The sequence below is a fragment of the Rhagoletis zephyria genome, unplaced genomic scaffold, assembly GCF_001687245.7.
Source record: "Rhagoletis zephyria isolate East Lansing unplaced genomic scaffold, Rhagoletis_zephyria_1.1 Rzeph_scaffold_00171, whole genome shotgun sequence".
NCBI classification, from domain to species: domain Eukaryota; kingdom Metazoa; phylum Arthropoda; class Insecta; order Diptera; family Tephritidae; genus Rhagoletis; species Rhagoletis zephyria.
The window spans coordinates 243,873-269,455 of record NW_016157255.1 but is presented as its reverse complement, the minus strand read 5'-3'; the positions used below and the strand labels follow the sequence as shown (position 1 = coordinate 269,455).

The 25,583-nt window shown below is 38.4% G+C and overlaps 1 protein-coding gene across 13 annotated transcripts in view; it reads right to left on the bottom strand.

Annotated features, from left to right (window-relative positions):
• Positions 1-13,585, bottom strand: part of LOC108356299 (uncharacterized) — a 143,852-nt gene extending 130,267 nt beyond the window's left edge. The window contains exons 1-3 of one of the 13 annotated variants that reach the window (XM_017607420.1): positions 13,425-13,585; positions 11,798-11,816; positions 11,597-11,698 (exon numbers count right to left, since the gene is read on the bottom strand). In XM_017607420.1, coding sequence (XP_017462909.1) covers positions 11,597-11,698; positions 11,798-11,816; positions 13,425-13,472 — 169 coding nt within the window. In that variant the 5' untranslated portion in view covers positions 13,473-13,585. Of the gene's footprint in view, positions 1-11,596; positions 11,699-11,797; positions 11,817-12,256; positions 12,447-12,490; positions 12,592-13,413 lie in introns of those variants that run through there. The other 12 variants (XM_017607451.1, XM_017607427.1, XM_017607474.1 and 9 more) reach the window with 12 other exon arrangements.
• Between the last annotated feature and the right edge of the window lie 11,998 nt (positions 13,586-25,583).

Here is a 25,583-nt window from a genome sequence, read left to right as displayed (position 1 = left end):
GGAGCTATATGTTATAGTGGTCCGATTCTTCCGGTTCCGACAAATGATTAATACATTATAAAAATACACATCTCGAAAATTGAGAGACTAGATTGCATACAAACAGACGGACAGACGGACATGGCTAAATCGACTCAGCTCGGCGTTCTGGTCATTTAAGTATACATTTTAATGGGTCTATCTCTTCTTATTCTCGTACTTACAAACATCGGGCCAAAGTTATAATACCATTTCATGCTCATGAAAGGTATAAAAATTACCAAATTGAAAAATAAATTACCAAATTACCAAACTTGACAAATAAAGAAAAAAATTACCAATTTGGGTTAAAAATTACCAAAGCGGCAACGCTGCGTGTGAGTTGATCTTCCACAATTGTGGTATGAAGCGCCGACCATTGTTCTAAATGTACCTAAAATGGCGTGCTTGTACCGAATATACGATTTAATGTCGTAGACGTTTGAAAATCTAACAAACTGGGATGAAATTAACTATCAAGACTTTACCATATGTCTCCGTAGAGCAAAAACTCTATTTAGCTTGCCAAATAGAGCGTAAAGATGTCGTAGACTTTTCGATTTAGTTGCGATCAAGGCGAATTTATACAAGGTGGTAGCGGTAGAGCAAATACAATAATCCCATGTATTTTGTATTGCGGGTGTTATGTCAAGTCTTAATTCGCTCCAAATATTACATTTAAGCTGATGCCACATAAAACTTTTGCTTCGCTTTACGTGACAGATTCGCTTTGACAGATAAGATGAATTGTATGAAAATGCACAAAGCATGCCACATAAATCGTCGAAGCTGCAGCGCGAAGCGAAAAGATGGCCAACTCCCATCTTTTTGCGCGCTTTGACAATCAGCCAGTTTAATATTTATTTTGTTTCGTCCAAATTCGAGTTTTCATGCAGAAACATAAAACTTAATTACATTGCTGATAATTTTAAAGCAAAATATATGAAATCCACAGCAACTTTGACTAGTAAAAAAGCGGTACAAAATTGTTTTCTTGGCGTTCATTGTGGCATACCTTTTGCGTTTGGCGCTTTGCTGGCAAAGTTATAAATGTCACGCAAAGCTACAAAGTTTTATCTGGCATCAGCTTTATTTTGTTTTTGCTTTTGTTGGCTGTGCTATCAAATCAGTAAAACCAAAAAAAAAACACATGTAAGGCGAAGAAACCAGCTGATCGAACAACATCACCTTGTATAAATTCGCCTTGGTTGTGATGGACTGTGTACACGGCGAAAAAGTCTCGCTAAATAACTCTCACGTAGACTGTGAAGCGTAGTCTCATGAAGAGCTCTATTGCAGGGGTTCCCAAACTTTTTTCATAGCGGCACCCTCGTTGTCCTAAAAAAAATTTCGCGGCACCCCTACTCTTCCTTTGGCTTTAATGTGAGGATTGAATTTGTTTTGATGATTTCATTATTTCCTTTAAGTTTATTAGGAGCTTTGACAATTTCACCCTGAAATCGTTTGACGCTGAAAGATTGCTGGTGTATTTGTTTTTAACCGACTTCGTAAAAAGGATAATCGGCGGAATATTTTATTATTATTTTTTTTTAGGTATGTTACCGCATAACTTTGGTCCTCGTTAACCGATTACTATAATTAATTTTTTTTAAGGAAAGGTGTTACCTTATAGGTGGTCCCATTCTAATTTGGTTTAAATCCGATCATTGGATCATGAAGAGATTAAGGATAATCTTAAAATTGTATATGGGAATTGAATGCGATCTCGTATTTTGCTTAAAGATTACTTGTTTATGTAAGCAATTGTTGAAAATGCAGTCCCACATAGAAATGTAAAGGTAAAAGTCACTAGTATTTTTAATGCAATCTTGCCAACAACAGTGTTTTCTGAATACACTTGCATCCAGAACTCTCTTGGCTCCCTTCGTAGTATTTAATATTCAAAGTGCCGTCTTCACTGATATCCAGAAGGTTTTCAAAAGCTTAATTCGGGTCACATGAAAACGAGTTTGTTATCCAGCTGTAGACATCCTCAGAGTCAATATTGGGAAAATATTCGACAATGGTTTTTTCTAAACCTTCCAAGTTATCGCTGGTAATGCACGTTAACGCTAAGAAAATAACTTTTACAGCCAATTTCACGAAAGCAATTTAAGTGAAACATGATTTTAATTTTTTGAATTTTATATGGAAATTGATAGAAAATAAAAAATTATTTTCCATTTAAACTGTTGGTGAAACCGGATGTTATCAATTTTCTTAGCATTAACTTCGAAGTTACATACGTTTTTCTGATTTACTTTAATTATTTATGGGGTTTTCATGCAAATTGCTAGATTCTCTAAAATATACATGCACCAATAAAAAATCTCGACGGGCTAGAAAAACCCAAAGATGTATTTTAGTTTCGCAGGCCTCTGCTATCTGCGCAGCGTAATCCAATACGGGTTTTAGATCTAGTGGCGGCACCTTCCTACTAGCCAAGGAATACCGACGGATCATGTAGTGACTTCTCGTGGCTTTTCTACCTCTTGCTTCATCCTAGACATCGCCCGCTTTCGTTTTTCCAACCACTGCAAATATCCGCACACTTGCTCCATTTCAAACCATTTTTCTGTACAAATTTGTCGATAGCTTTAAAAATTTCGTCGCTAGTGATGTAAGTCTCAAGTACTTCGCTCATCAAAAGATCTTCTTCGATTTGCATTGCGAATGGGTACCCCACTCACATCAAACGTCTTTCAATACCCTTTCCAACCGTATCGACATTTTGAAAATAGTTTTTGAAATATAAGGTTTTGAAAATACATATTGGAAATTCCACTTTTACACCCCTACACTCAGTAAAGCATTCCTTGATGCTGTGCATACGAAATAATGCATATGAATAAAACCGAAATAATGCATATATGCACAGTTTCGGTTGAAAACCGCAATAATGCATATTAGAAAAACCGAAATTATGCATATGCACCCTTTCGTGTGAAAACCGAAATAATGCATATGAAAAAAACCGAAATAATGCATATATGCACAGTTTCGGTTGAAAACCGAAATAATGCATATGAAAATACCGAAATAATGCATACATGCACACTTTCGTTTGAAAACCGAAATAACGCATATGAGAAAAACGAAGTAATGCATACATGCACAGTTTCGGTTCAAAACCGAAATAATGCATATGACAAAAACCGAAGTAATGCATACATGCACAGTTTCGACTCAAAACCGAAGTAATGCATATGACAAAAACCGAAATAGTGCATACATGAAAACGAACTTCTTTCTGAGTAGGCGGCCTTCGGCCGCACTTAGGGATTATAACCCTTCCTAAGTAGAACTGTCCTTTCTGTGTTGCCGGAAAAGCAGGGCGGAAATATTTTTGCGCAGAACTTTTTTCTGCGTAGGCGGCCTTCCGCCGCGCTTAGGGATTTTAACCCGTACTAAGTAGAATTCTCCTTTCTGTGTTGCCGGAACAGAAGGGCGGAAGGATTTTTGTGCAGAACTTCTCTCTGCGTAGGCGGCCTTCCGCCGCGCTTAGGGATTTTAACCCGTACTAAGTAGAATTCTCCTTTCTGTGTTGCCGGAACAGAAGGGCGGAAGGATTTTTGTGCAGAACTTCTCTCTGCGTAGGCGGCCTTCCGCCGCGCTTAGGGATTTTAACCCGTACTAAGTAGAATTCTCCTTTCTGTGTTGCCGGAACAGAAGGGCGGAAGGATTTTTGTGCAGAACTTCTCTCTGCGTAGGCGGCCTTCCGCCGCGCTTAGGGATTTTAACCCGTACTAAGTAGAATTCTCCTTTCTGTGTTGCCGGAACAGAAGGGCGGAAGGATTTTTGTGCAGAACTTCTCTCTGCGTAGGCGGCCTTCCGCCGCGCTTAGGGATTTTAACCCGTACTAAGTAGAATTCTCCTTTCTGTGTTGCCGGAACAGAAGGGCGGAAGGATTTTTGTGCAGAACTTCTCTCTGCGTAGGCGGCCTTCCGCCGCGCTTAGGGATTTTAACCCGTACTAAGTAGAATTCTCCTTTCTGTGTTGCCGGAACAGAAGGGCGGAAGGATTTTTGTGCAGAACTTCTCTCTGCGTAGGCGGCCTTCCGCCGCGCTTAGGGATTTTAACCCGTACTAAGTAGAATTCTCCTTTCTGTGTTGCCGGAACAGAAGGGCGGAAGGATTTTTGTGCAGAACTTCTCTCTGCGTAGGCGGCCTTCCGCCGCGCTTAGGGATTTTAACCCGTACTAAGTAGAATTCTCCTTTCTGTGTTGCCGGAACAGAAGGGCGGAAGGATTTTTGTGCAGAACTTCTCTCTGCGTAGGCGGCCTTCCGCCGCGCTTAGGGATTTTAACCCGTACTAAGTAGAATTCTCCTTTCTGTGTTGCCGGAACAGAAGGGCGGAAGGATTTTTGTGCAGAACTTCTCTCTGCGTAGGCGGCCTTCCGCCGCGCTTAGGGATTTTAACCCGTACTAAGTAGAATTCTCCTTTCTGTGTTGCCGGAACAGAAGGGCGGAAGGATTTTTGTGCAGAACTTCTCTCTGCGTAGGCGGCCTTCCGCCGCGCTTAGGGATTTTAACCCGTACTAAGTAGAATTCTCCTTTCTGTGTTGCCGGAACAGAAGGGCGGAAGGATTTTTGTGCAGAACTTCTCTCTGCGTAGGCGGCCTTCCGCCGCGCTTAGGGATTTTAACCCGTACTAAGTAGAATTCTCCTTTCTGTGTTGCCGGAACAGAAGGGCGGAAGGATTTTTGTGCAGAACTTCTCTCTGCGTAGGCGGCCTTCCGCCGCGCTTAGGGATTTTAACCCGTACTAAGTAGAATTCTCCTTTCTGTGTTGCCGGAACAGAAGGGCGGAAGGATTTTTGTGCAGAACTTCTCTCTGCGTAGGCGGCCTTCCGCCGCGCTTAGGGATTTTAACCCGTACTAAGTAGAATTCTCCTTTCTGTGTTGCCGGAACAGAAGGGCGGAAGGATTTTTGTGCAGAACTTCTCTCTGCGTAGGCGGCCTTCCGCCGCGCTTAGGGATTTTAACCCGTACTAAGTAGAATTCTCCTTTCTGTGTTGCCGGAACAGAAGGGCGGAAGGATTTTTGTGCAGAACTTCTCTCTGCGTAGGCGGCCTTCCGCCGCGCTTAGGGATTTTAACCCGTACTAAGTAGAATTCTCCTTTCTGTGTTGCCGGAACAGAAGGGCGGAAGGATTTTTGTGCAGAACTTCTCTCTGCGTAGGCGGCCTTCCGCCGCGCTTAGGGATTTTAACCCGTACTAAGTAGAATTCTCCTTTCTGTGTTGCCGGAACAGAAGGGCGGAAGGATTTTTGTGCAGAACTTCTCTCTGCGTAGGCGGCCTTCCGCCGCGCTTAGGGATTTTAACCCGTACTAAGTAGAATTCTCCTTTCTGTGTTGCCGGAACAGAAGGGCGGAAGGATTTTTGTGCAGAACTTCTCTCTGCGTAGGCGGCCTTCCGCCGCGCTTAGGGATTTTAACCCGTACTAAGTAGAATTCTCCTTTCTGTGTTGCCGGAACAGAAGGGCGGAAGGATTTTTGTGCAGAACTTCTCTCTGCGTAGGCGGCCTTCCGCCGCGCTTAGGGATTTTAACCCGTACTAAGTAGAATTCTCCTTTCTGTGTTGCCGGAACAGAAGGGCGGAAGGATTTTTGTGCAGAACTTCTCTCTGCGTAGGCGGCCTTCCGCCGCGCTTAGGGATTTTAACCCGTACTAAGTAGAATTCTCCTTTCTGTGTTGCCGGAACAGAAGGGCGGAAGGATTTTTGTGCAGAACTTCTCTCTGCGTAGGCGGCCTTCCGCCGCGCTTAGGGATTTTAACCCGTACTAAGTAGAATTCTCCTTTCTGTGTTGCCGGAACAGAAGGGCGGAAGGATTTTTGTGCAGAACTTCTCTCTGCGTAGGCGGCCTTCCGCCGCGCTTAGGGATTTTAACCCGTACTAAGTAGAATTCTCCTTTCTGTGTTGCCGGAACAGAAGGGCGGAAGGATTTTTGTGCAGAACTTCTCTCTGCGTAGGCGGCCTTCCGCCGCGCTTAGGGATTTTAACCCGTACTAAGTAGAATTCTCCTTTCTGTGTTGCCGGAACAGAAGGGCGGAAGGATTTTTGTGCAGAACTTCTCTCTGCGTAGGCGGCCTTCCGCCGCGCTTAGGGATTTTAACCCGTACTAAGTAGAATTCTCCTTTCTGTGTTGCCGGAACAGAAGGGCGGAAGGATTTTTGTGCAGAACTTCTCTCTGCGTAGGCGGCCTTCCGCCGCGCTTAGGGATTTTAACCCGTACTAAGTAGAATTCTCCTTTCTGTGTTGCCGGAACAGAAGGGCGGAAGGATTTTTGTGCAGAACTTCTCTCTGCGTAGGCGGCCTTCCGCCGCGCTTAGGGATTTTAACCCGTACTAAGTAGAATTCTCCTTTCTGTGTTGCCGGAACAGAAGGGCGGAAGGATTTTTGTGCAGAACTTCTCTCTGCGTAGGCGGCCTTCCGCCGCGCTTAGGGATTTTAACCCGTACTAAGTAGAATTCTCCTTTCTGTGTTGCCGGAACAGAAGGGCGGAAGGATTTTTGTGCAGAACTTCTCTCTGCGTAGGCGGCCTTCCGCCGCGCTTAGGGATTTTAACCCGTACTAAGTAGAATTCTCCTTTCTGTGTTGCCGGAACAGAAGGGCGGAAGGATTTTTGTGCAGAACTTCTCTCTGCGTAGGCGGCCTTCCGCCGCGCTTAGGGATTTTAACCCGTACTAAGTAGAATTCTCCTTTCTGTGTTGCCGGAACAGAAGGGCGGAAGGATTTTTGTGCAGAACTTCTCTCTGCGTAGGCGGCCTTCCGCCGCGCTTAGGGATTTTAACCCGTACTAAGTAGAATTCTCCTTTCTGTGTTGCCGGAACAGAAGGGCGGAAGGATTTTTGTGCAGAACTTCTCTCTGCGTAGGCGGCCTTCCGCCGCGCTTAGGGATTTTAACCCGTACTAAGTAGAATTCTCCTTTCTGTGTTGCCGGAACAGAAGGGCGGAAGGATTTTTGTGCAGAACTTCTCTCTGCGTAGGCGGCCTTCCGCCGCGCTTAGGGATTTTAACCCGTACTAAGTAGAATTCTCCTTTCTGTGTTGCCGGAACAGAAGGGCGGAAGGATTTTTGTGCAGAACTTCTCTCTGCGTAGGCGGCCTTCCGCCGCGCTTAGGGATTTTAACCCGTACTAAGTAGAATTCTCCTTTCTGTGTTGCCGGAACAGAAGGGCGGAAGGATTTTTGTGCAGAACTTCTCTCTGCGTAGGCGGCCTTCCGCCGCGCTTAGGGATTTTAACCCGTACTAAGTAGAATTCTCCTTTCTGTGTTGCCGGAACAGAAGGGCGGAAGGATTTTTGTGCAGAACTTCTCTCTGCGTAGGCGGCCTTCCGCCGCGCTTAGGGATTTTAACCCGTACTAAGTAGAATTCTCCTTTCTGTGTTGCCGGAACAGAAGGGCGGAAGGATTTTTGTGCAGAACTTCTCTCTGCGTAGGCGGCCTTCCGCCGCGCTTAGGGATTTTAACCCGTACTAAGTAGAATTCTCCTTTCTGTGTTGCCGGAACAGAAGGGCGGAAGGATTTTTGTGCAGAACTTCTCTCTGCGTAGGCGGCCTTCCGCCGCGCTTAGGGATTTTAACCCGTACTAAGTAGAATTCTCCTTTCTGTGTTGCCGGAACAGAAGGGCGGAAGGATTTTTGTGCAGAACTTCTCTCTGCGTAGGCGGCCTTCCGCCGCGCTTAGGGATTTTAACCCGTACTAAGTAGAATTCTCCTTTCTGTGTTGCCGGAACAGAAGGGCGGAAGGATTTTTGTGCAGAACTTCTCTCTGCGTAGGCGGCCTTCCGCCGCGCTTAGGGATTTTAACCCGTACTAAGTAGAATTCTCCTTTCTGTGTTGCCGGAACAGAAGGGCGGAAGGATTTTTGTGCAGAACTTCTCTCTGCGTAGGCGGCCTTCCGCCGCGCTTAGGGATTTTAACCCGTACTAAGTAGAATTCTTCTTTTTGTGTTGCCGGAAAAGGGGGCCGGAAGTATTTTTGCGCAGAACTTCTTTCATTACATTTGGGCTCACACTGATTTTTAAATACCGCTGAAACTCGCGAGAATACAATTTTCGGATAATTTTACTTCTTGCATCTGAAAGCATAAGTATGTGGCATTATTTATTATATACAAAAATATATTGTAACTCCTGTGGTTTAGGAGTTATGAATGTTTCAACAGCGGACTGTTGCATTACAATTTTTGGAAGTACTTTTTAAAGTTGCTTTATATTATTGAAAAAGTCTGCTCTCCTAATATAATTTTGTCAAAAGTTGGTACACAGTTTCCTAGCTTCAGAGTGGAATTCAAGAACTACGTATTAATTGAACTGATAAAATTAATTTTGAGGTCAATATTTGTAAAAAAATAGTCGGACTGGTAAGTTACATAAATAGACTGTTACGTTACCTGTGCGATATAGGTGTAGCGATAAGATTATAATTAGGTACTTAAGTCGCTTTTAGTGTGTTTTATGCAATAAGTAGCTGAATTCAGTAGTTTTGCGATGTGACAAGTAATTCGAAGAAATTAAGAACATGATAATTATGAATACAGATTTCAAAGTTTCTAATGCTGTGCAGCTGTAGGTCGTTTCCGAAGTAATTTTCTGCGTAGAACTCGAACTCGATCTTAAAACTGCGCCAAGATGTTGAGTTTTTCGCGGTTAATTTCACGAAAAACGGCTTATTTTGTTTTCTCTATGCAATTTAGTACTATTCTTACCCTTCAAATATTAGATTTGAGGACTTTTTGTAGTACTAGGTAAAATAGCCGAAATAATTCCAATAGATTTTTTATTATTTAATCGGAAAATCTTCTTGTTCTTTAAGCTTCTTATTTCGCTTCTTTTGAGTTCGTTCTTTTCTATAATTCTCACGTTTTTTATTTTTCTACGTAATTCTTATCTTTTCAGTTTACATAAGTTAGAAAAAAAAAAGTTTCAAAATGAGCCCCATGTTTAACTAAATAGGAAAACAAGGGTGCCTANGGACTGTTGCATTACAATTTTTGGAAGTACTTTTTAAAGTTGCTTTATATTATTGAAAAAGTCTGCTCTCCTAATATAATTTTGTCAAAAGTTGGTACACAGTTTCCTAGCTTCAGAGTGGAATTCAAGAACTACGTATTAATTGAACTGATAAAATTAATTTTGAGGTCAATATTTGTAAAAAAATAGTCGGACTGGTAAGTTACATAAATAGACTGTTACGTTACCTGTGCGATATAGGTGTAGCGATAAGATTATAATTAGGTACTTAAGTCGCTTTTAGTGTGTTTTATGCAATAAGTAGCTGAATTCAGTAGTTTTGCGATGTGACAAGTAATTCGAAGAAATTAAGAACATGATAATTATGAATACAGATTTCAAAGTTTCTAATGCTGTGCAGCTGTAGGTCGTTTCCGAAGTAATTTTCTGCGTAGAACTCGAACTCGATCTTAAAACTGCGCCAAGATGTTGAGTTTTTCGCGGTTAATTTCACGAAAAACGGCTTATTTTGTTTTCTCTATGCAATTTAGTACTATTCTTACCCTTCAAATATTAGATTTGAGGACTTTTTGTAGTACTAGGTAAAATAGCCGAAATAATTCCAATAGATTTTTTATTATTTAATCGGAAAATCTTCTTGTTCTTTAAGCTTCTTATTTCGCTTCTTTTGAGTTCGTTCTTTTCTATAATTCTCACGTTTTTTATTTTTCTACGTAATTCTTATCTTTTCAGTTTACATAAGTTAGAAAAAAAAAAGTTTTAAAATGAGCCCCATGTTTAACTAAATAGGAAAACAAGGGTGCCTAAAAATTTAATTAGTTCAAAAGACTGTTACGTTACAAATAGCTGCCCACCGAAAACATATTGGTAATGAAGAGTATTTCATTTTACTGTGAAATAAGGCCGAAAATGCTCGAAGAAAACTATATTTTCCTTTTTTTTAGCTTGGTGGATTCCGCGCCAAAAAACTTTTTAGTATTTTGGACTGTTACATTATATTTAAAAATACTGCGGACTTGATTTTTATATAGAAAGCGAATCCCTGATTTTTTTGTCGAATACTTTTTTTATTAACTTTAAAATAATACAAGGCAAGCGAAGAGAGGCAAGTATAGTGAAAAAAGTGGCGCACCTTATATAAGCANTGAAAAAGTCTGCTCTCCTAATATAATTTTGTCAAAAGTTGGTACACAGTTTCCTAGCTTCAGAGTGGAATTCAAGAACTACGTATTAATTGAACTGATAAAATTAATTTTGAGGTCAATATTTGTAAAAAAATAGTCGGACTGGTAAGTTACATAAATAGACTGTTACGTTACCTGTGCGATATAGGTGTAGCGATAAGATTATAATTAGGTACTTAAGTCGCTTTTAGTGCTTTTTATGCAATAAGTAGCTGAATTCAGTAGTTTTGCGATGTGACAAGTAATTCGAAGAAATTAAGAACATGATAATTATGAATACAGATTTCAAAGTTTCTAATGCTGTGCAGCTGTAGGTCGTTTCCGAAGTAATTTTCTGCGTAGAACTCGAACTCGATCTTAAAACTGCGCCAAGATGTTGAGTTTTTCGCGGTTAATTTCACGAAAAACGGCTTATTTTGTTTTCTCTATGCAATTTAGTACTATTCTTACCCTTCAAATATTAGATTTGAGGACTTTTTGTAGTACTAGGTAAAATAGCCGAAATAATTCCAATAGATTTTTTATTATTTAATCGGAAAATCTTCTTGTTCTTTAAGCTTCTTATTTCGCTTCTTTTGAGTTCGTTCTTTTCTATAATTCTCACGTTTTTTATTTTTCTACGTAATTCTTATCTTTTCAGTTTACATAAGTTAGAAAAAAAAAAGTTTTAAAATGAGCCCCATGTTTAACTAAATAGGAAAACAAGGGTGCCTAAAAATTTAATTAGTTCAAAAGACTGTTACGTTACAAATAGCTGCCCACCGAAAACATATTGGTAATGAAGAGTATTTCATTTTACTGTGAAATAAGGCCGAAAATGCTCGAAGAAAACTATATTTTCCTTTTTTTTAGCTTGGTGGATTCCGCGCCAAAAAACTTTTTAGTATTTTGGACTGTTACATTATATTTAAAAATACTGCGGACTTGATTTTTATATAGAAAGCGAATCCCTGATTTTTTTGTCGAATACTTTTTTTATTAACTTTAAAATAATACAAGGCAAGCGAAGAGAGGCAAGTATAGTGAAAAAAGTGGCGCACCTTATATAAGCAACCCTTTAGTTTCATGTTGTGCTTTTTCAATTTTCGTTTATTTAAAGGTGTCTCAAGATTAAGTGAATTTTCATGTTCGAGAGAAGGAGATTCGTATTAATATTGATGTTGTCCGATACCTTACAATATGTAATCCAAAATCTGCGAAACCTGATTTCGGTTAAAAACCGAAATAATGCATATGGCAAAAACCGAAATAAAGCATACATGCACAGTTTCGGTTGAAACCGAAGTAATGTCTAAGTGCACAGTTTCCATATGCGCAATTTCGATGCCCCCCTTGAAATGGCTCCAATGACTTGGCTGCCTTTATTTGGGTACACCATTAAAATCTGAACCACTCCCAATTTTTCACTTTTTTATCTCACCTGCTGCTATACTGCACTTTTGCCAAAAACCAGGTGTTTTGGAGAAATTTTCAAAGGCGAATAACTCGAAAACTTCAGCCAAACCAAAAACGGCTGTGGTCACTGAAAAAAAGCTTTCTCGAATTATGTTTACCACATATGACACATCAATGTTCAAATTTTCGACTAGCACGGTTTAATTTATTTCTGCAGGGTACGTACATATATCTCTTTGTTGAATCTAATCTTATTTTCAATTCACACACTTACAACAGTCGCATACACAATGTAAATACATACATACATACATACATATGTAAGTAAATTGTTATGGCTTTTTCATGAATGAAATCAATTCTGATAAAAATTAAATGCTTAAATGGACGTGCGTATTTAAAGGTACATACATATGTACATATCGCACCCTAAAACACCCGAAACAGTCACAACTCAAAAAATTCCCGTTCAGAAGAGGCAAAAAACCTGTTGCTGCTGCGCAAGCGACCCAAGCAAAACAAGTCTTAATGCTATTTTTCAGGTAAAGAAGATAGTGATAAGAAACAAATTTCGCGGACATTAAAAATATGGTATGTGAACTGTTTTATAGGAAAAAGTAAATTTTGAGAAATTTTGAGTATTGACTGTTTTTTATTGAGGATGCGATACGTATGCACGCCTTACTTTAACACAAAACAATCGTAGCCCGCAACATAAGCCATATGCGACAACGCCCAAAAAGCGCCAAAACCGCGTTTGTGGTTAAAGTTTTTTGTTAAGTTTACAAGTTACAAGCATTTTGTATGTTGTGTATATGTAAATTCAAAACATTAATGCCGTTTTTCCCGTTTTGGATTATGACACTCTTGCAGCAGACGTACGATATGTACATAAACAAAAATCGTGAAACGAGTTTACTTGTTTGATTCTAACTTCTGCTGCTGTAGATATTATTTTAAATTCCAATTCACTTTCGGTAGAACTGCCAGTAACAACGGTGTGTCCACAAACGCGATCGGTTCGAAGATGCAATGTTTTCGAAAAGGGTTAACTAATCGTAGGTATTAACATACACATGCATGTGCAAGTGCATATCGTCGTTGAAAGTACAAAACCGCGTATCAACAAAATGCAAAACCGAGTTTGTGAGGTTGCATAAATTATTTTCTAGAGAGTTAAAACACTCATATTTCAAAATGGTTCCCTTTTTTACAAAGCAATCCCATTTCTGGCTAGTATAGTATTTTACGCGGTTTTGTACCCTAAACGACGACATGTTCATATGTATTTCAGTGATCGGACTTTTACCACATTATCCCAGATCTGCCACTTTTTTGAGCATCCACCACATCTACCACACAAGGTCTGAAATCTACCACATATTCGCGTTTTGAGTAGTTTTATTTTAGCTCGACATAATTGTCTTAATTTTAAGAACAAAAATTGCCCAACACTAAACACTAATAGGCAGAATAGGAGGAAAAAATACACACAATTTTTTTGAAGTCCGATCACTGATGTATGTACAAGTCAAACACTCATTAACTGGTTATATTTTATAACAAACACATTTGGAGCGTTAAGGCACACATCTAAAATATGTGCGTGCATACATATGTATGTATGTATGTAAAACCGCAGCGCACTCGGGAGTGACTACTCCATTAACAGCGAAATTTCGTTAACAGCCACACATTGTTTCTCTTTTTTGGTAACAGCGTAGGTGTGTGTGCGTTAGATTTGTTGAAAATTATTCACTCAATAAAATACATCCATACGTCTGTATTTATATTATTGAACTAATAAATCGCAGTTTATCAAAAGAATATAAAAAAATTTACCAAAATATTACCGACGGACCTAGTGCATACGAATACAACTGTCCAAAGCAGCGAGACATTTTCAACTAAATAGCTGGTTATAACACCTCATTGGTTGCCACTTAAGTTCCTTAGCTGCTCTCCGTTGCTAACTTACAGCTCTTGCTGATTTAAATTTGGTGCACTGACAAACAGCGTTGACACTTTGCTATCTATTATTGTAGTAAATTTGCTACGATTTTTCAAAAATTTGCTACCCCACTACGCTTTGCCTTATTTTTACTACGCTTTTTTATTTTATTCAACTTGTTCATAGTATTCATAGCAACGATTTTTAAATTAATACTAAGGCTAGTTTTCACTAAGTCATATTTTTACGGCAAAATTTCTCGACATATTTTGATACAACTTTATCTCCTTTATCCATACCTTTACCGATGATTTTATGAGCCAGAAACAGACAGATATATATCCGATTTAGCAGCGCACGTACGTATCCTGATCGAAATTGATCGATGTTTAATCCAGTTTGACAATGTGTTTTCACTTATTTGACGACAAATGCCATTGAATTTGACATAGTGTGAACAAGCCTTTACCTTAAAAATGTGGTAAACAGGCCATTACTTCAAGATCTAAATGGACAGCGTTGCCGTTTTCACACCGATCGGAGTGTTTCACTCTCTTGCAAACACACTCCTATTTTGAGATTATCAGAATATAAAATTTACAGTGAAATGAAAATCAATGACCATAGACGACACGAACGTAGACCATTAAACGTAAAAAATAATTATAATTTGCAAATACCTAACTCACTGTTTACACAACGGTGAAAAATTCTTATTCAGTGCTCGCTTTGTCGTGCCTACGTATACTTTATTGCAGGTTTCGCCAACCTTCTCTTTGCATTTAATTTCGTAAACCACATTGTGTTATTGTTCCTTGTTGATTTTGTCCTTTGTTTTGCTGAAAATTGTGCTCAGTGTGTAGTTTGGTTTGTGGGTAAAGGTTATATTTTCGTTTGGAATATTTTTGTATAATGTTTATTATCCGTTAATCCATGTATATATGTGACTCCTGCGAATTTTTTGTGTTCATGTTTATTTACAGCTTCAATGCCCATGCCTGCTGACTTTCGTTTGTTTGTGTTGTTGTTGCTATAAGCTTGTTTATAATATTATTGGGGTACCCGTTTTTGTGTAATATGTTTTTTATCTTTCTGTTGTTTGCATTGCTGAACTCCTGGTCACTCAACGCGTGGATTTTCTTTATGAGATTGATAGCAGTGTTCCTTTTTTGCGTCCAGGGGTGATTCGAGTGATAATTAATAATTCTGGAAGAAGCTATATCTTTAGTATACCAGATTGTTGAAAATTTTTTGTTTATGTTGTATATTTCCATGTCTAGGAAAGTTAATTTTTGTTTCTCTTCAACTTCAGTCGTGAACTGGATTTTCCTATGTTGGGCATTTAAAGTTTTACCTATTTCTTCCACGTCATTTTTATTTACAATACCAAATATATCATCTACATACTTATTGATGTATTTAATATATATGTCCTTGGTTTTCAATTCAGCGGTGCTGTCGTCTAGTATTTTGTCCAAAACAATATCTGCTACAGTCGGTGATAGGGGAGCATTAAAAAGAAACTAACCTCTAGGGACGTAAAACTACTTCCTGTATCGCTGATTATTATCTCAGGCCGGTTATAATATTCGAAAAATTTACTCAGACCCCGATTACCTCTTTTGTTCTGGTTGAATTGACTGAATACAATTTTACGTATTATGTAAAGGCATCCACAATAACTAATATATGTTTCCTTTTTGAAGCTACAGTCGGAAGGGGCCCGAAATTATCAACGTGAAGAGTATGAAAAGGGACAGGTTTCTTGGGAATATTGTTTAATGTTCCATTATTTGCATGTCCAGCTACACTAAACATCATGCGTTTTAAACAGTTCTTGATGAAATGATCTACCTTGCTATCCATATTAGGGAACCAATAATAGCGTTTTATTTCGGCAATACATTTAGCAGTACCCATATTACACAGTTTTTCGTGAACCAGCCGAATAACATTGTTTTCCATCACTGCAGGCACGTATAATAACAATGTTCCATCGTCAAGTTCATAGTTTTTTACAGGTGCGGATTCCTATTCATCTTTTAGATTTGATATGAGCTCATCCCTGTTCTGGGTGACTTGCAATTGTAGGTAAACACTATCATCATCTATTACGGAAACTACCTGATCTGCACTATCGAAGGCTTGAATGCCTACGGGCGTCTAGAAGCACCTACTTAAGGTGTCCACATGCCCCATGAACTTTCCGCTTCTATGCTGAATGACGTAATTATAGTTTTCTAACTCAAGATCCCATCTGGCTATTCTTGCGTTAACGCTCTTTCGATTTAGAGTAAGGGTCAATGAGTTACAATCAGTTATGATTTTACATTGGATTCCCTCCAAGTAGATTCTAAACTTCCTTAAAGGGTATATTATTGCCAATGCTTCCAGCTCAAAGCTGTGATACCTCGATTCCGCGGGGGTGGTAGCTTGCGAGAAAATGATATTGGATGAAACTTTCCATCTTCTTGTTTTTGAAGAAGGATACCACCAAGCCTATTGATACTTGCGTCACAGTGCAATTCGGTATCTTTATCGGAATTATATATTGCTAGTATTGGCTCTGAAGTCGAATTTGACATTTGGCCTAGTCAAGTTGTTAAGTGGCTTTGCTATACTTGAAAATAAAGGAATAGATCTTCTGAAATATGAGAAGAGGCCTAAAAACTTTTCTACATCTGATACATTTTGAGGAACCGGAAGACGACGAATAGCAGAAATATGTTGAACATTGGGGTTATACCACGTTTACTTATGGAAAATCCTAAAGATTATTTCGTTGAAGCAAAATTTGCACTTGCTCAACTTAAGTTGTAGCCGAAATTCGGCTAATCGTGTTAGTACCATATATGTAATACTCCTATATTGGCAGTAAGAGCTAGTACCGTCCGAAAACATTACAGTACAGATATATCAATAAACACGTACGAAAGAAAAGGAACACATACGTTTATAAATAAACATGTACACAACACATATACAAAAACGGCACTCAAGTACACAATACATTGACAAAAATGGTACTAGACCGTCTCGCTTTGATTTCGGAATGCTTACACATTGAGAAGTTAGCTTACTGCCAATATAGAAGTATTACATATATGGTTAGTACCCATTTCAATATCAATATCATCCATGTATACTGCCACGTTTCCTTCACTAACAATAGGCTGAAGCACGAAGTTAATAAATCGTTGGAAAGCAGCTGGAGCATTTTTTTTTTAACCAAAAGGCATATTCAAATACTCGTACTGCCCAGTTGGCGTGACAAAAGCTATATATTTAATAGAGTCCTCAGAAACTTTTACCTGATGAAACTCGATTTTTAAGTCTAGAATTGTGAAAAATTCATTGCCTTCTAGTTTTCCCAAACAATCATCTATTCGCGCTAGAGGGTAGCCATCTGGGTTGCCTATAGTCGACACAGTCTTTTTTCACCGCTTTTCTTTTTCACTAAAACAATCGCGGACGAATAGGGGGATGTGCTAGGTCGTATATGCCCTGATGTCAAAAGTTCATCGACAATTTCCTCTACTTCCTTGCAGTCGTTATATCAGAGTCTACGCGGTGCGGAGGAAATTGGTACGTCGTATTTCAACCTTATCTTCATAGCATGCTTATGCTGGATTTGTGGTATCTTGTCGAAGGTCGAGTAACTTTGCTCAATAATGCCTTTAACGGCGTTCGCATTCTCTGCGTTCAATTTGGGGTCAATATTATACCTATCCATATCAAATGTATCAATGCTAAATATAAACTCCTCGGAATCGTTGACACTCGTAACATCTGTCTTTGCTATTTTGAAGCCTTGCCGGAACTCTTCGCACAATGAGCATATCGTTACAATTCTGTCTGTTTACAATGGAATATAAACACCACAGTATACAGTAAACCAGACATTGACAATATGCTTATTTGAAATATTATGCATGGATAGGATTCTTTTGTCATTAACCCATAGGCAATGACTGGTGCTAAAGTACCCACAAATGTTTGTTGATATATTTGAAATGTAAATTTTGACAGCGAAATTCGTAAAAAATATAATAAAACAAAAATATTGTTGATTACTACATGGGAGGAGGTCGTGGTTATTGACAGGTTTCGCAAAAATTTAATACTAACCTTAATTATACCAAAGGCAACTTCGGCACCGACTTTTGTTAAAATATCTACATAAATTTTGTTCGAGTTAGGCGGTTTACAAACAGACACGACTGAACCAATTCATTTCGTCATTCTGAATATTTTGATAAATATGTATGTAAGAATATGTGTATATACATTTTATACGGTTGAAAAACGGCTTCGCTAATCTGCATAAACCTTTTTTATTTGCATTAACTCATGCAGTATCCTTTTCAAATGAAAATAACCCAGCGGACCAAATGCTCGCATATGATAACGCATGCGATTGAAAGGCGAGATTTAACCCGGCAAAACTCTCGCAAATGAATGGGGAAACGATAGCAATATGATTAATATGTCGTTCAGTTTGTGGCAGTGAAACTTTCATTTACGATAGTTGCAAGAAATAACGTAAGTGAGCATTTGACGATATATTTTGCAAGGTTGTTTTGATATTTCTAGCGATAAGGATAAAATAGTAAATGTGATACGTTATCGATTCAAAATAGAATATAAAAAAAATATTTTTTCCGAGTCGGCATAAATATCAAATAAGTATCGCAAAAGATATCGCAAACTGTTCGCAAGAAATAAGGGTTGAAAGACTTTTATTTGTTTCATTCCCATTTTATTCCCCATTAATAAATATTTTTTATTATTATTTAATGTTTTTTATTGTTTATATATATTGTTTAAACTAAAACTCGGGCATAGAAGAAATTAAAAACTGAAATTTCACATACATAACTTAAAAGTATTACGCACTTCTTTGGTAGCTTAAAGGAATCTGTTTCTTGAGTATAAATAAATTAAAAATTACGAAAACAAGGCACTCTTTAGCCATTGAACTTCTAAAAAATGTAACTAATGGAGACATTTATAGATGAAACTTCACTCCTTAAAGAAATTAGCTCAGCACCATCAATTTTGGCTAGTAACTGATCAATTTTATCAATTGTTGCCCTCTGGGTTTCCATAAACTTCGTTATAAGGTTCAATATGTCTGTAAACGTAATAAATAAATCTTGTAAGTAGGCATTAGATAAGAAACTGGGCCCGAATCACGGCTCTCGTGAACAAGTGACCGTTCAAATAAAGTATACTTACTTTTTACACCAATTAAATAAACTCCGGAAAGGACACAGAAAATTATTAATAACAAAAAAATGTATCTAGTTTTTAATAAATGTTTTTTAATTATTCAGCTGTCACACACTCGAGCTTAACAAATAAAAGAAAACTAATTTTTTACAATAGTACAAGTAGAAAATATTTACACTCGCATTTCTCTCACAATATTCACGCTGCAATGCTCGTGTGCGAGGGTTTTACGATCCAAAAAGTTTTACAATCGTTCTTTGCTCAGATGCGAGCTCATTTGTGGACATCTTGGGATGCTCTGGCTAAAGGCTAGAGCACCCGCATTTCTATCGCAATATTCACGCTGCAATGCTCGTGTGCGAGGGTTTTACGATCAAAGAAGTTTCACAATCGTCCTTTGCTCACATGCGAGCTCATTTGCGGATATTTTGCGACACTCTCGCTAAAGGCTCGTGCGCTGGTCCGCTGGGAAGCGGCAGAACAAATACATACAAATTTGTTCGAACGTCAATATATAACTTTGTGTACATATTTCATTAAAACTTTGGAGGTCTCCACTATAAGAGTTGTATATTTGAAAATTAGAGAGTTCTACCTTTAAGTTAAGTAATACTTGTTTTACCCCCTAATTTATGGGACCATTTTCCAAAGTCAGCCCACCGTTATTCACTCAAAGTTGTATTCGGAACACGATATGACTTATGTATGTAGGAACTGCATCCGGTTATAATCGATTACGCTGCAAGCCTGATTTGCTTGGAATTTTATTTTTCTCGTTGTTTTGTTTTATGTTACTTGAAAATATTTTTCACTATAAGAAAATATTGAAATTCATTTCATTTGGGTTAAAGAAAACGACAACTGTGAAAAAATATCAACCAATACATTCAAATAAATTGTCAAATAAGCATATTTACATTTTTTGTTTTGCCTATCTGGATTACTGTATACTGTGATAAACACAATGCAAGATTTTATCGGAAATTTTCAAAAAAAATGTATTCACCATAACTTTAATATTTGGCGTTTCAATTTCATTGAGTAAACAAAGTTTAAGATTGAATTCATTTAAAAAGTTTCTACCCAACAATACAGGGTACGGAATATATGCTTCTGGGACAACAAAAAGAAGTATTTCTTTTGTTTTATTATAAAAAGTTATCTTAGTTAATATTTTTCCGTAAGCTGAAGTTGCCTAAGCCTCTGTAGGGTCTGTTTGTTAGCCTTCTTCCTACAAATTTTTGTGGTAATGCGTAATGCCGAATCAAACTAATACTGCTGCCCGTATCAAAAAGAGAAGGAAGGGTGTCATTGTTTGGCGAACTATCAATGTCGAAAGTAATTCTTACCTTATTCATGATTGGGATTTCTTTTGGATTTTGGTCGTCACACTTTAACTCGATATGGCGGAATTCATCCGCCAAAGCAATAGGTTCGTTGTTTCTTGGCGCCTTCAGTTTGCACTGCTTGGTAATGTGACTTGTAGATCCACGACGGAAACATGAGCCCCTTTCCCTCTTCGGTTCGGTACAGGAACTGGATACGTGGTCAACACTAGAGCAGCTGTAACATCGCAACGTGTTTGCACTCCTAACTGAGGACGTAATGACTTTGGTTGATGTGGACGTTTTGCTTGAGGTATTCGACCGCTTGTTTCGCATTTGCCCATAATGGCACGATAGTTGCTTAAGGTGGTCAATTGGGGTAGCTGGATACAAGCCGGCAATATCATTTAGTCATCTCGGAAGCCTTCTGTTATCAATTCGATGATTTGCACTTCGTCTATTGAAGCTCGAGCAGCGATTTCCTGCATTTTAAAGATGTAACCCAACACGGTCATTTTCTTTGGCTGAAATAGTGTTATCTTGAGAAAATTTACGATCTCAACCACGGAGTATGATTGACCAAAAGTGCGAAGGAAGTGGTCCTTAAAAGCGGCGTAAGTTGTTGAGCGATCGAGGCGTAAGAAACAATCGGCTTCACTGACTGACTTCATAAGCCGTCGGACAAACTTCAATTTGAAAATCTCATCCCCATTTACGGAATCACATATTCGTTCAAAGTCTGCAATCCACTTGTTTGCATCGTAAGCGTCAGCTCCAGGCTACGGAACAATCGCGTGAGTTATGTCGCTGAACTCTGCGCAGTTTTTCCCGTTGTTCACTCGTAATTTATTCATTTATTCATTCAAATAGTAATCTAGAAATACAAAATTTCTTACAGACTACATAGAACTAACTATATTTGAACAATTATATGTACATACATAATAAGTAGCTATTTAAAAAATTGATTGAGCGATAATTTGAAATTATATTTAGATAGCGAAAAATCAAAAGCCAAGGAACTTGAAATCTGGTTAAACTCTTTCAATGTTCTAAGCAAAGGTGCCATCGAGGCATAAACAGTTCTAACCCGCTCTAGGAAGAATAAGTCATTACTCCGAAGATTTTTTTGTGGGATATGAAAACTAATGCGCTCTAAGAGTAATGGAGAGTCAACTATCCCGTTTATGATATCGTAAACAAAACAGAACGAAAGTATACTCCTTCTACCCTGCAAAGATTTTAAGTTTAATAATGCACTCCTTGCGTTGTAAGAAGGAATCGGGTCAGCGAAGTTTAACGATCTGAGTGCAAAACGAAGAAAATTCTTCTGAATGCGTTCGAGTCTACAGATGTGGCACTGGTGATATGGCCTCCATATAAAGACGGCATACTCCAGCTTAGACCGAACGAGCGAAACAAATAGTGACTTTAAAGTGTATGGATCCGTAAAGTCGGAAGCAAAACGTCGAATGAAGGTAAGTGTAGAATAAGATTTGGCAATGACATAATTCAAATGGCCAAGAAACTGGAAAGTGTAGTCAAAGATTACACCCAGATCAGAAATTTCATGGAGAGTATTAAGACGCGAGTTCTTCATAAAATATGAGGTAGAGGTTAAATGCTTACACTTAGAAAATGACACATGAGAACATTTCTTGATGTTTAGTTGAAGTCGATTCTTATCACACCATTCCACGACATTGTTGAGATCCGACTGAAGATTGTATGAATCAGGCAGGCTTGATACTGTTTTAAAAATGTTTAAGTCGTCAGCGTATAAAAGAAACTCAGAGAAATGAAAACATTGAGATATATCATTAATAAAAATTTCGAAGAACAAGGGGCCCAAAATACTGCCCTGCGGAACACCGGAAGAGGCAATAAAAGCATAAGAAGAGACATTATCAACAGCGACTACAGATTTCCTATTGAAAAGGTACGACTTTATCATTATTATTAGTTTGGAGATTAAAGTTGAGTGACAGACTTTGTCGAAAGCCTTGGAAAAATCCGTATAAACCACATCAACTTGAAGTCTGTTATTGAAAGCCGACATACAAAAGTCTGAAAAAACAGCGAGATTAGTGACAGTAGACCTGCCAGCCATAAAACCATGCTGATTCATAGAGATATTATGTTTTACAGCGAAGTATAGTTTTTGTTTTATAATATACTCAAAAAGCTTTGAAACCGTTGAAAGTTTGGAAATGGGCCTATAGCTCGCGATGTCGTTTTTATTCCCAGCTTTGAAAATAGGCGTGATAGAAGTAACTTTCCAAGCATCTATGAATTGTCCACATTCTAACGATTTATTAAACATTAACATAAGTGGATAGGCAAGCGCTGAACAGTTTTCGAAAAAACAAGTAAGAAAGTCTAAGTTCGGGCAGAGCCGAACATTAAATACCCGGCGCAGGTACTAAGTATATGATTTTCACCTTTGCGAAAGCTACCACTACATGGTAAGCCGGTGTGTATCAATTTTGAGTAAATTAGCGTCCTTAAATTTCGAAATATTGAAGTTTCGAGCATTTCTGAAATTTGCCGTTATATGGAAAGTGGTCGTAATTTGAATCTGATTCCAATAATTTTCAACGTTTTGCTTCTATGTGGCAAGCACAATAACCATACCGAGTTTGGTGCAAATTGGTAGAACGGTTACCGAGATACATGTATGTGATCATAAGTGGGCGGTGCCACTCCCATTTTCCAAAATTTTATCATAAACGTATTTCTTGGTAAAGAATTGTTGCAAGCATCAATTTTGAGTAAATTATCTTTAATATTTATTGATTTATCGAGGATTTCGTATTTCTCCAAATTACCGTTATATGGGAGGTAGGCGTGGTTATTGTTCGATTTTAAAAATTTTCGGCCATTTGGTATGCTGTAGCAAGGCTAACAACTGTGTGTTTAAAAATTACCGTTATATGGGAGGTAGGCGTGGTTATTGTCCGATTTCGCCCATTTTCAATACCATCCGTCCTACGCCCAAAAGAAGTGCACGTACCAAGTTTCGTTAAGATATCGCCATTTTTACTCGAGTTATCGTGTGCACGACGGACGGACGGACGGACAGACAGTCACCGCTTAATCGATTTCTCTTTTCATTCTGATCATTTATGTATACATTTGTCTATATCTATCTCGATTCGTTTTGCCTGTTACAAACAACCGTTATGTGAACAAAGTTATAATACCCTTGTGCACAAGTGCGCTCGGGTATAAAAAGATGAGAAACCATCAGTATCTACCTGCCATGAGCTTTTGATGTGCTGGATACCATCCCAAACATCATCGATAGTTAGAGAGAGAGAACCAAAATTAACAGAGGAAGTAGAGTTCCTTCTATCGTGTGCAGTTGATTCTGACACCGGTTCAAAATTAGAACTGAAAAAGTCCGCAAAAAGGTCAGCAGCCTCTTTGGTAGAGAAAGCGTAGTTTCCATTGTAGAACACCTCCGAAGGAATGCTAGAGCAGGACTTTTTGGATTTTACGTAACGCCGGAATGCCTTTGGGTTCGTTTTAATTTCGTCCTCAATTCTCTGCACGTAATTACCCTGTAGAACTTTATTTAGAGACTTAAATTTTTTAGAGAAGTGTAGATATTTATTCCTATGAGCTTGGGCATTAGATAGTTTAAATTTTTTTAAAAATGTGTTCCTCAAATTCTTAAGCTTTTTTAATTTTTTCGTACACCAAGGAATTTTATAGCATTTACTACTAGTACATGGTACATTCTTACAAAAAATCGTGTGCATCTTCATTTTAAATGTATCAAAGCAAGTTGAGAGATTATCGCCCGCAAAGAGTGAGTCCCAATCCAAAATCGAAATTTCATTGTTAACAACACTAAAATTACAACGTTTAAAGCAAAAATTTTTAGAAAGTTTGTCGGAACTTAGTTTTCTATAGCTGTAGAATTCTAAGCGAATAACAAGCGGTACGTGATGGTTACTAGTATACGATATGGGATCGAGACATTCACTAAGTGAGAAGTTCATATTGTCGTTTATGAAAACTAGATCTAGAATTCTAGAAAGCTTATTCACATAGTTATTAATTTGTATAAGATCAGAACTTAAAAAGTTATCTACTAAATAGGACTCCGTAAAGCTGTTAATGTTTTTTGCAGTCAAGGCAAAGTTATTGTCTACATATGACCAATCAATGTTAGGCAAGTTAAAATCACCAAGTATACAGAAGTTGCAACCAGAATTATTATCGACGAGAGCCGTTACTTTGTCAACATGCGCTTTGTACAAATTATCTGGAGTGGCCGGTGGAATGTAGGAAGCACATACGTAAAGATTGGAGCTACCATGTACCAAGACGCAAAGCTGATCCAGGAGTGAATCCTCGCTATTTAAATGCACCAACGCTGATCGGTACCGACGCTGAATAGCTATTAAAACGCCGCCTCCCCTTGACAGTCCTGTTTTCTGGGAATCTCGGTCTTTCCGGTAAACATTAAAGAGATTGGAATCAAAATATTCATTTTCGCTAAACTCGGCATTTAGCCAAGTCTCAATAAGAACATAGATGTCATAGTCCAAGTGAGCACTCAAATTAAATATAGTGTTGGACTTTGTTCTAAGTCCGGAAACATTTTGGAAGTAAATCCTTAGAGACTTGGAAAGAATTCTATTGGAAACGGAATCTGTTATGGTTTTGGTGGTGCAGTAGCTCCTTTCCGAAAAAACTCGAACGGACGAACAATCACGTCAGTTGGCCATATTGCTGAGTTAAGAAGGGTATCATAATAAGGTGATGGTATACTTAGCTTGAAATTGATTCGCTTCAATATTTTAACATCAGCGTCTTTTTTAACTAGCATATGACAAGTAAGCAAACTTGAGTCGATAGAAGAGTGCTTCGAAACGTATGATATTATGGTATCAGCAGTAACAGAGTTCTCAAAGGAAGAAAGGTGTAGCCATTTTACACGAGGTGCGACTTTTAACTCACTACTCACATTACTACCCACTATACCTCGTAATTTCTTGCTGGGATGGTTGTCAATTTTAACACTGTTGTTCAGAGCAGTAGGAGCAGTGTTAGCGTTAGAAGATGAGCGTGAAGAGACAGTATCAACAGAAGTAGCATTAACAATGTCAGCGCCGAGTATACCTACATAGAACAGTAGCGCCTACGTTACACTGCTCGGTTGACTAAAGCAGCACAGCAGCATTTGAGCGATCCGATGTTGTGAGATCAACGGAGTGAGAGTTGTTATCGACAGAATCAACAAGTGGAGATGTAGGCTCGTTTGTAGTCGTCGAAGCAGTAGGCTTTGATAGAAGAGGCTGTTGTTTCTTTGCCTTGGTTTTGGCGTTTTTAGTTTACACTCACATGTAAGAACACATGCACGAAGGTCTTTCACCTCAGCAGTAAGCTGCGCAAGGGCAGAGGAGACATCATCGCTTTGACACTTTCGTATTGCTTTTATATCAGCGGTAAGAGGCGCAAGGGCAGAGCAGACAACATCGGTTTGGTGTTTT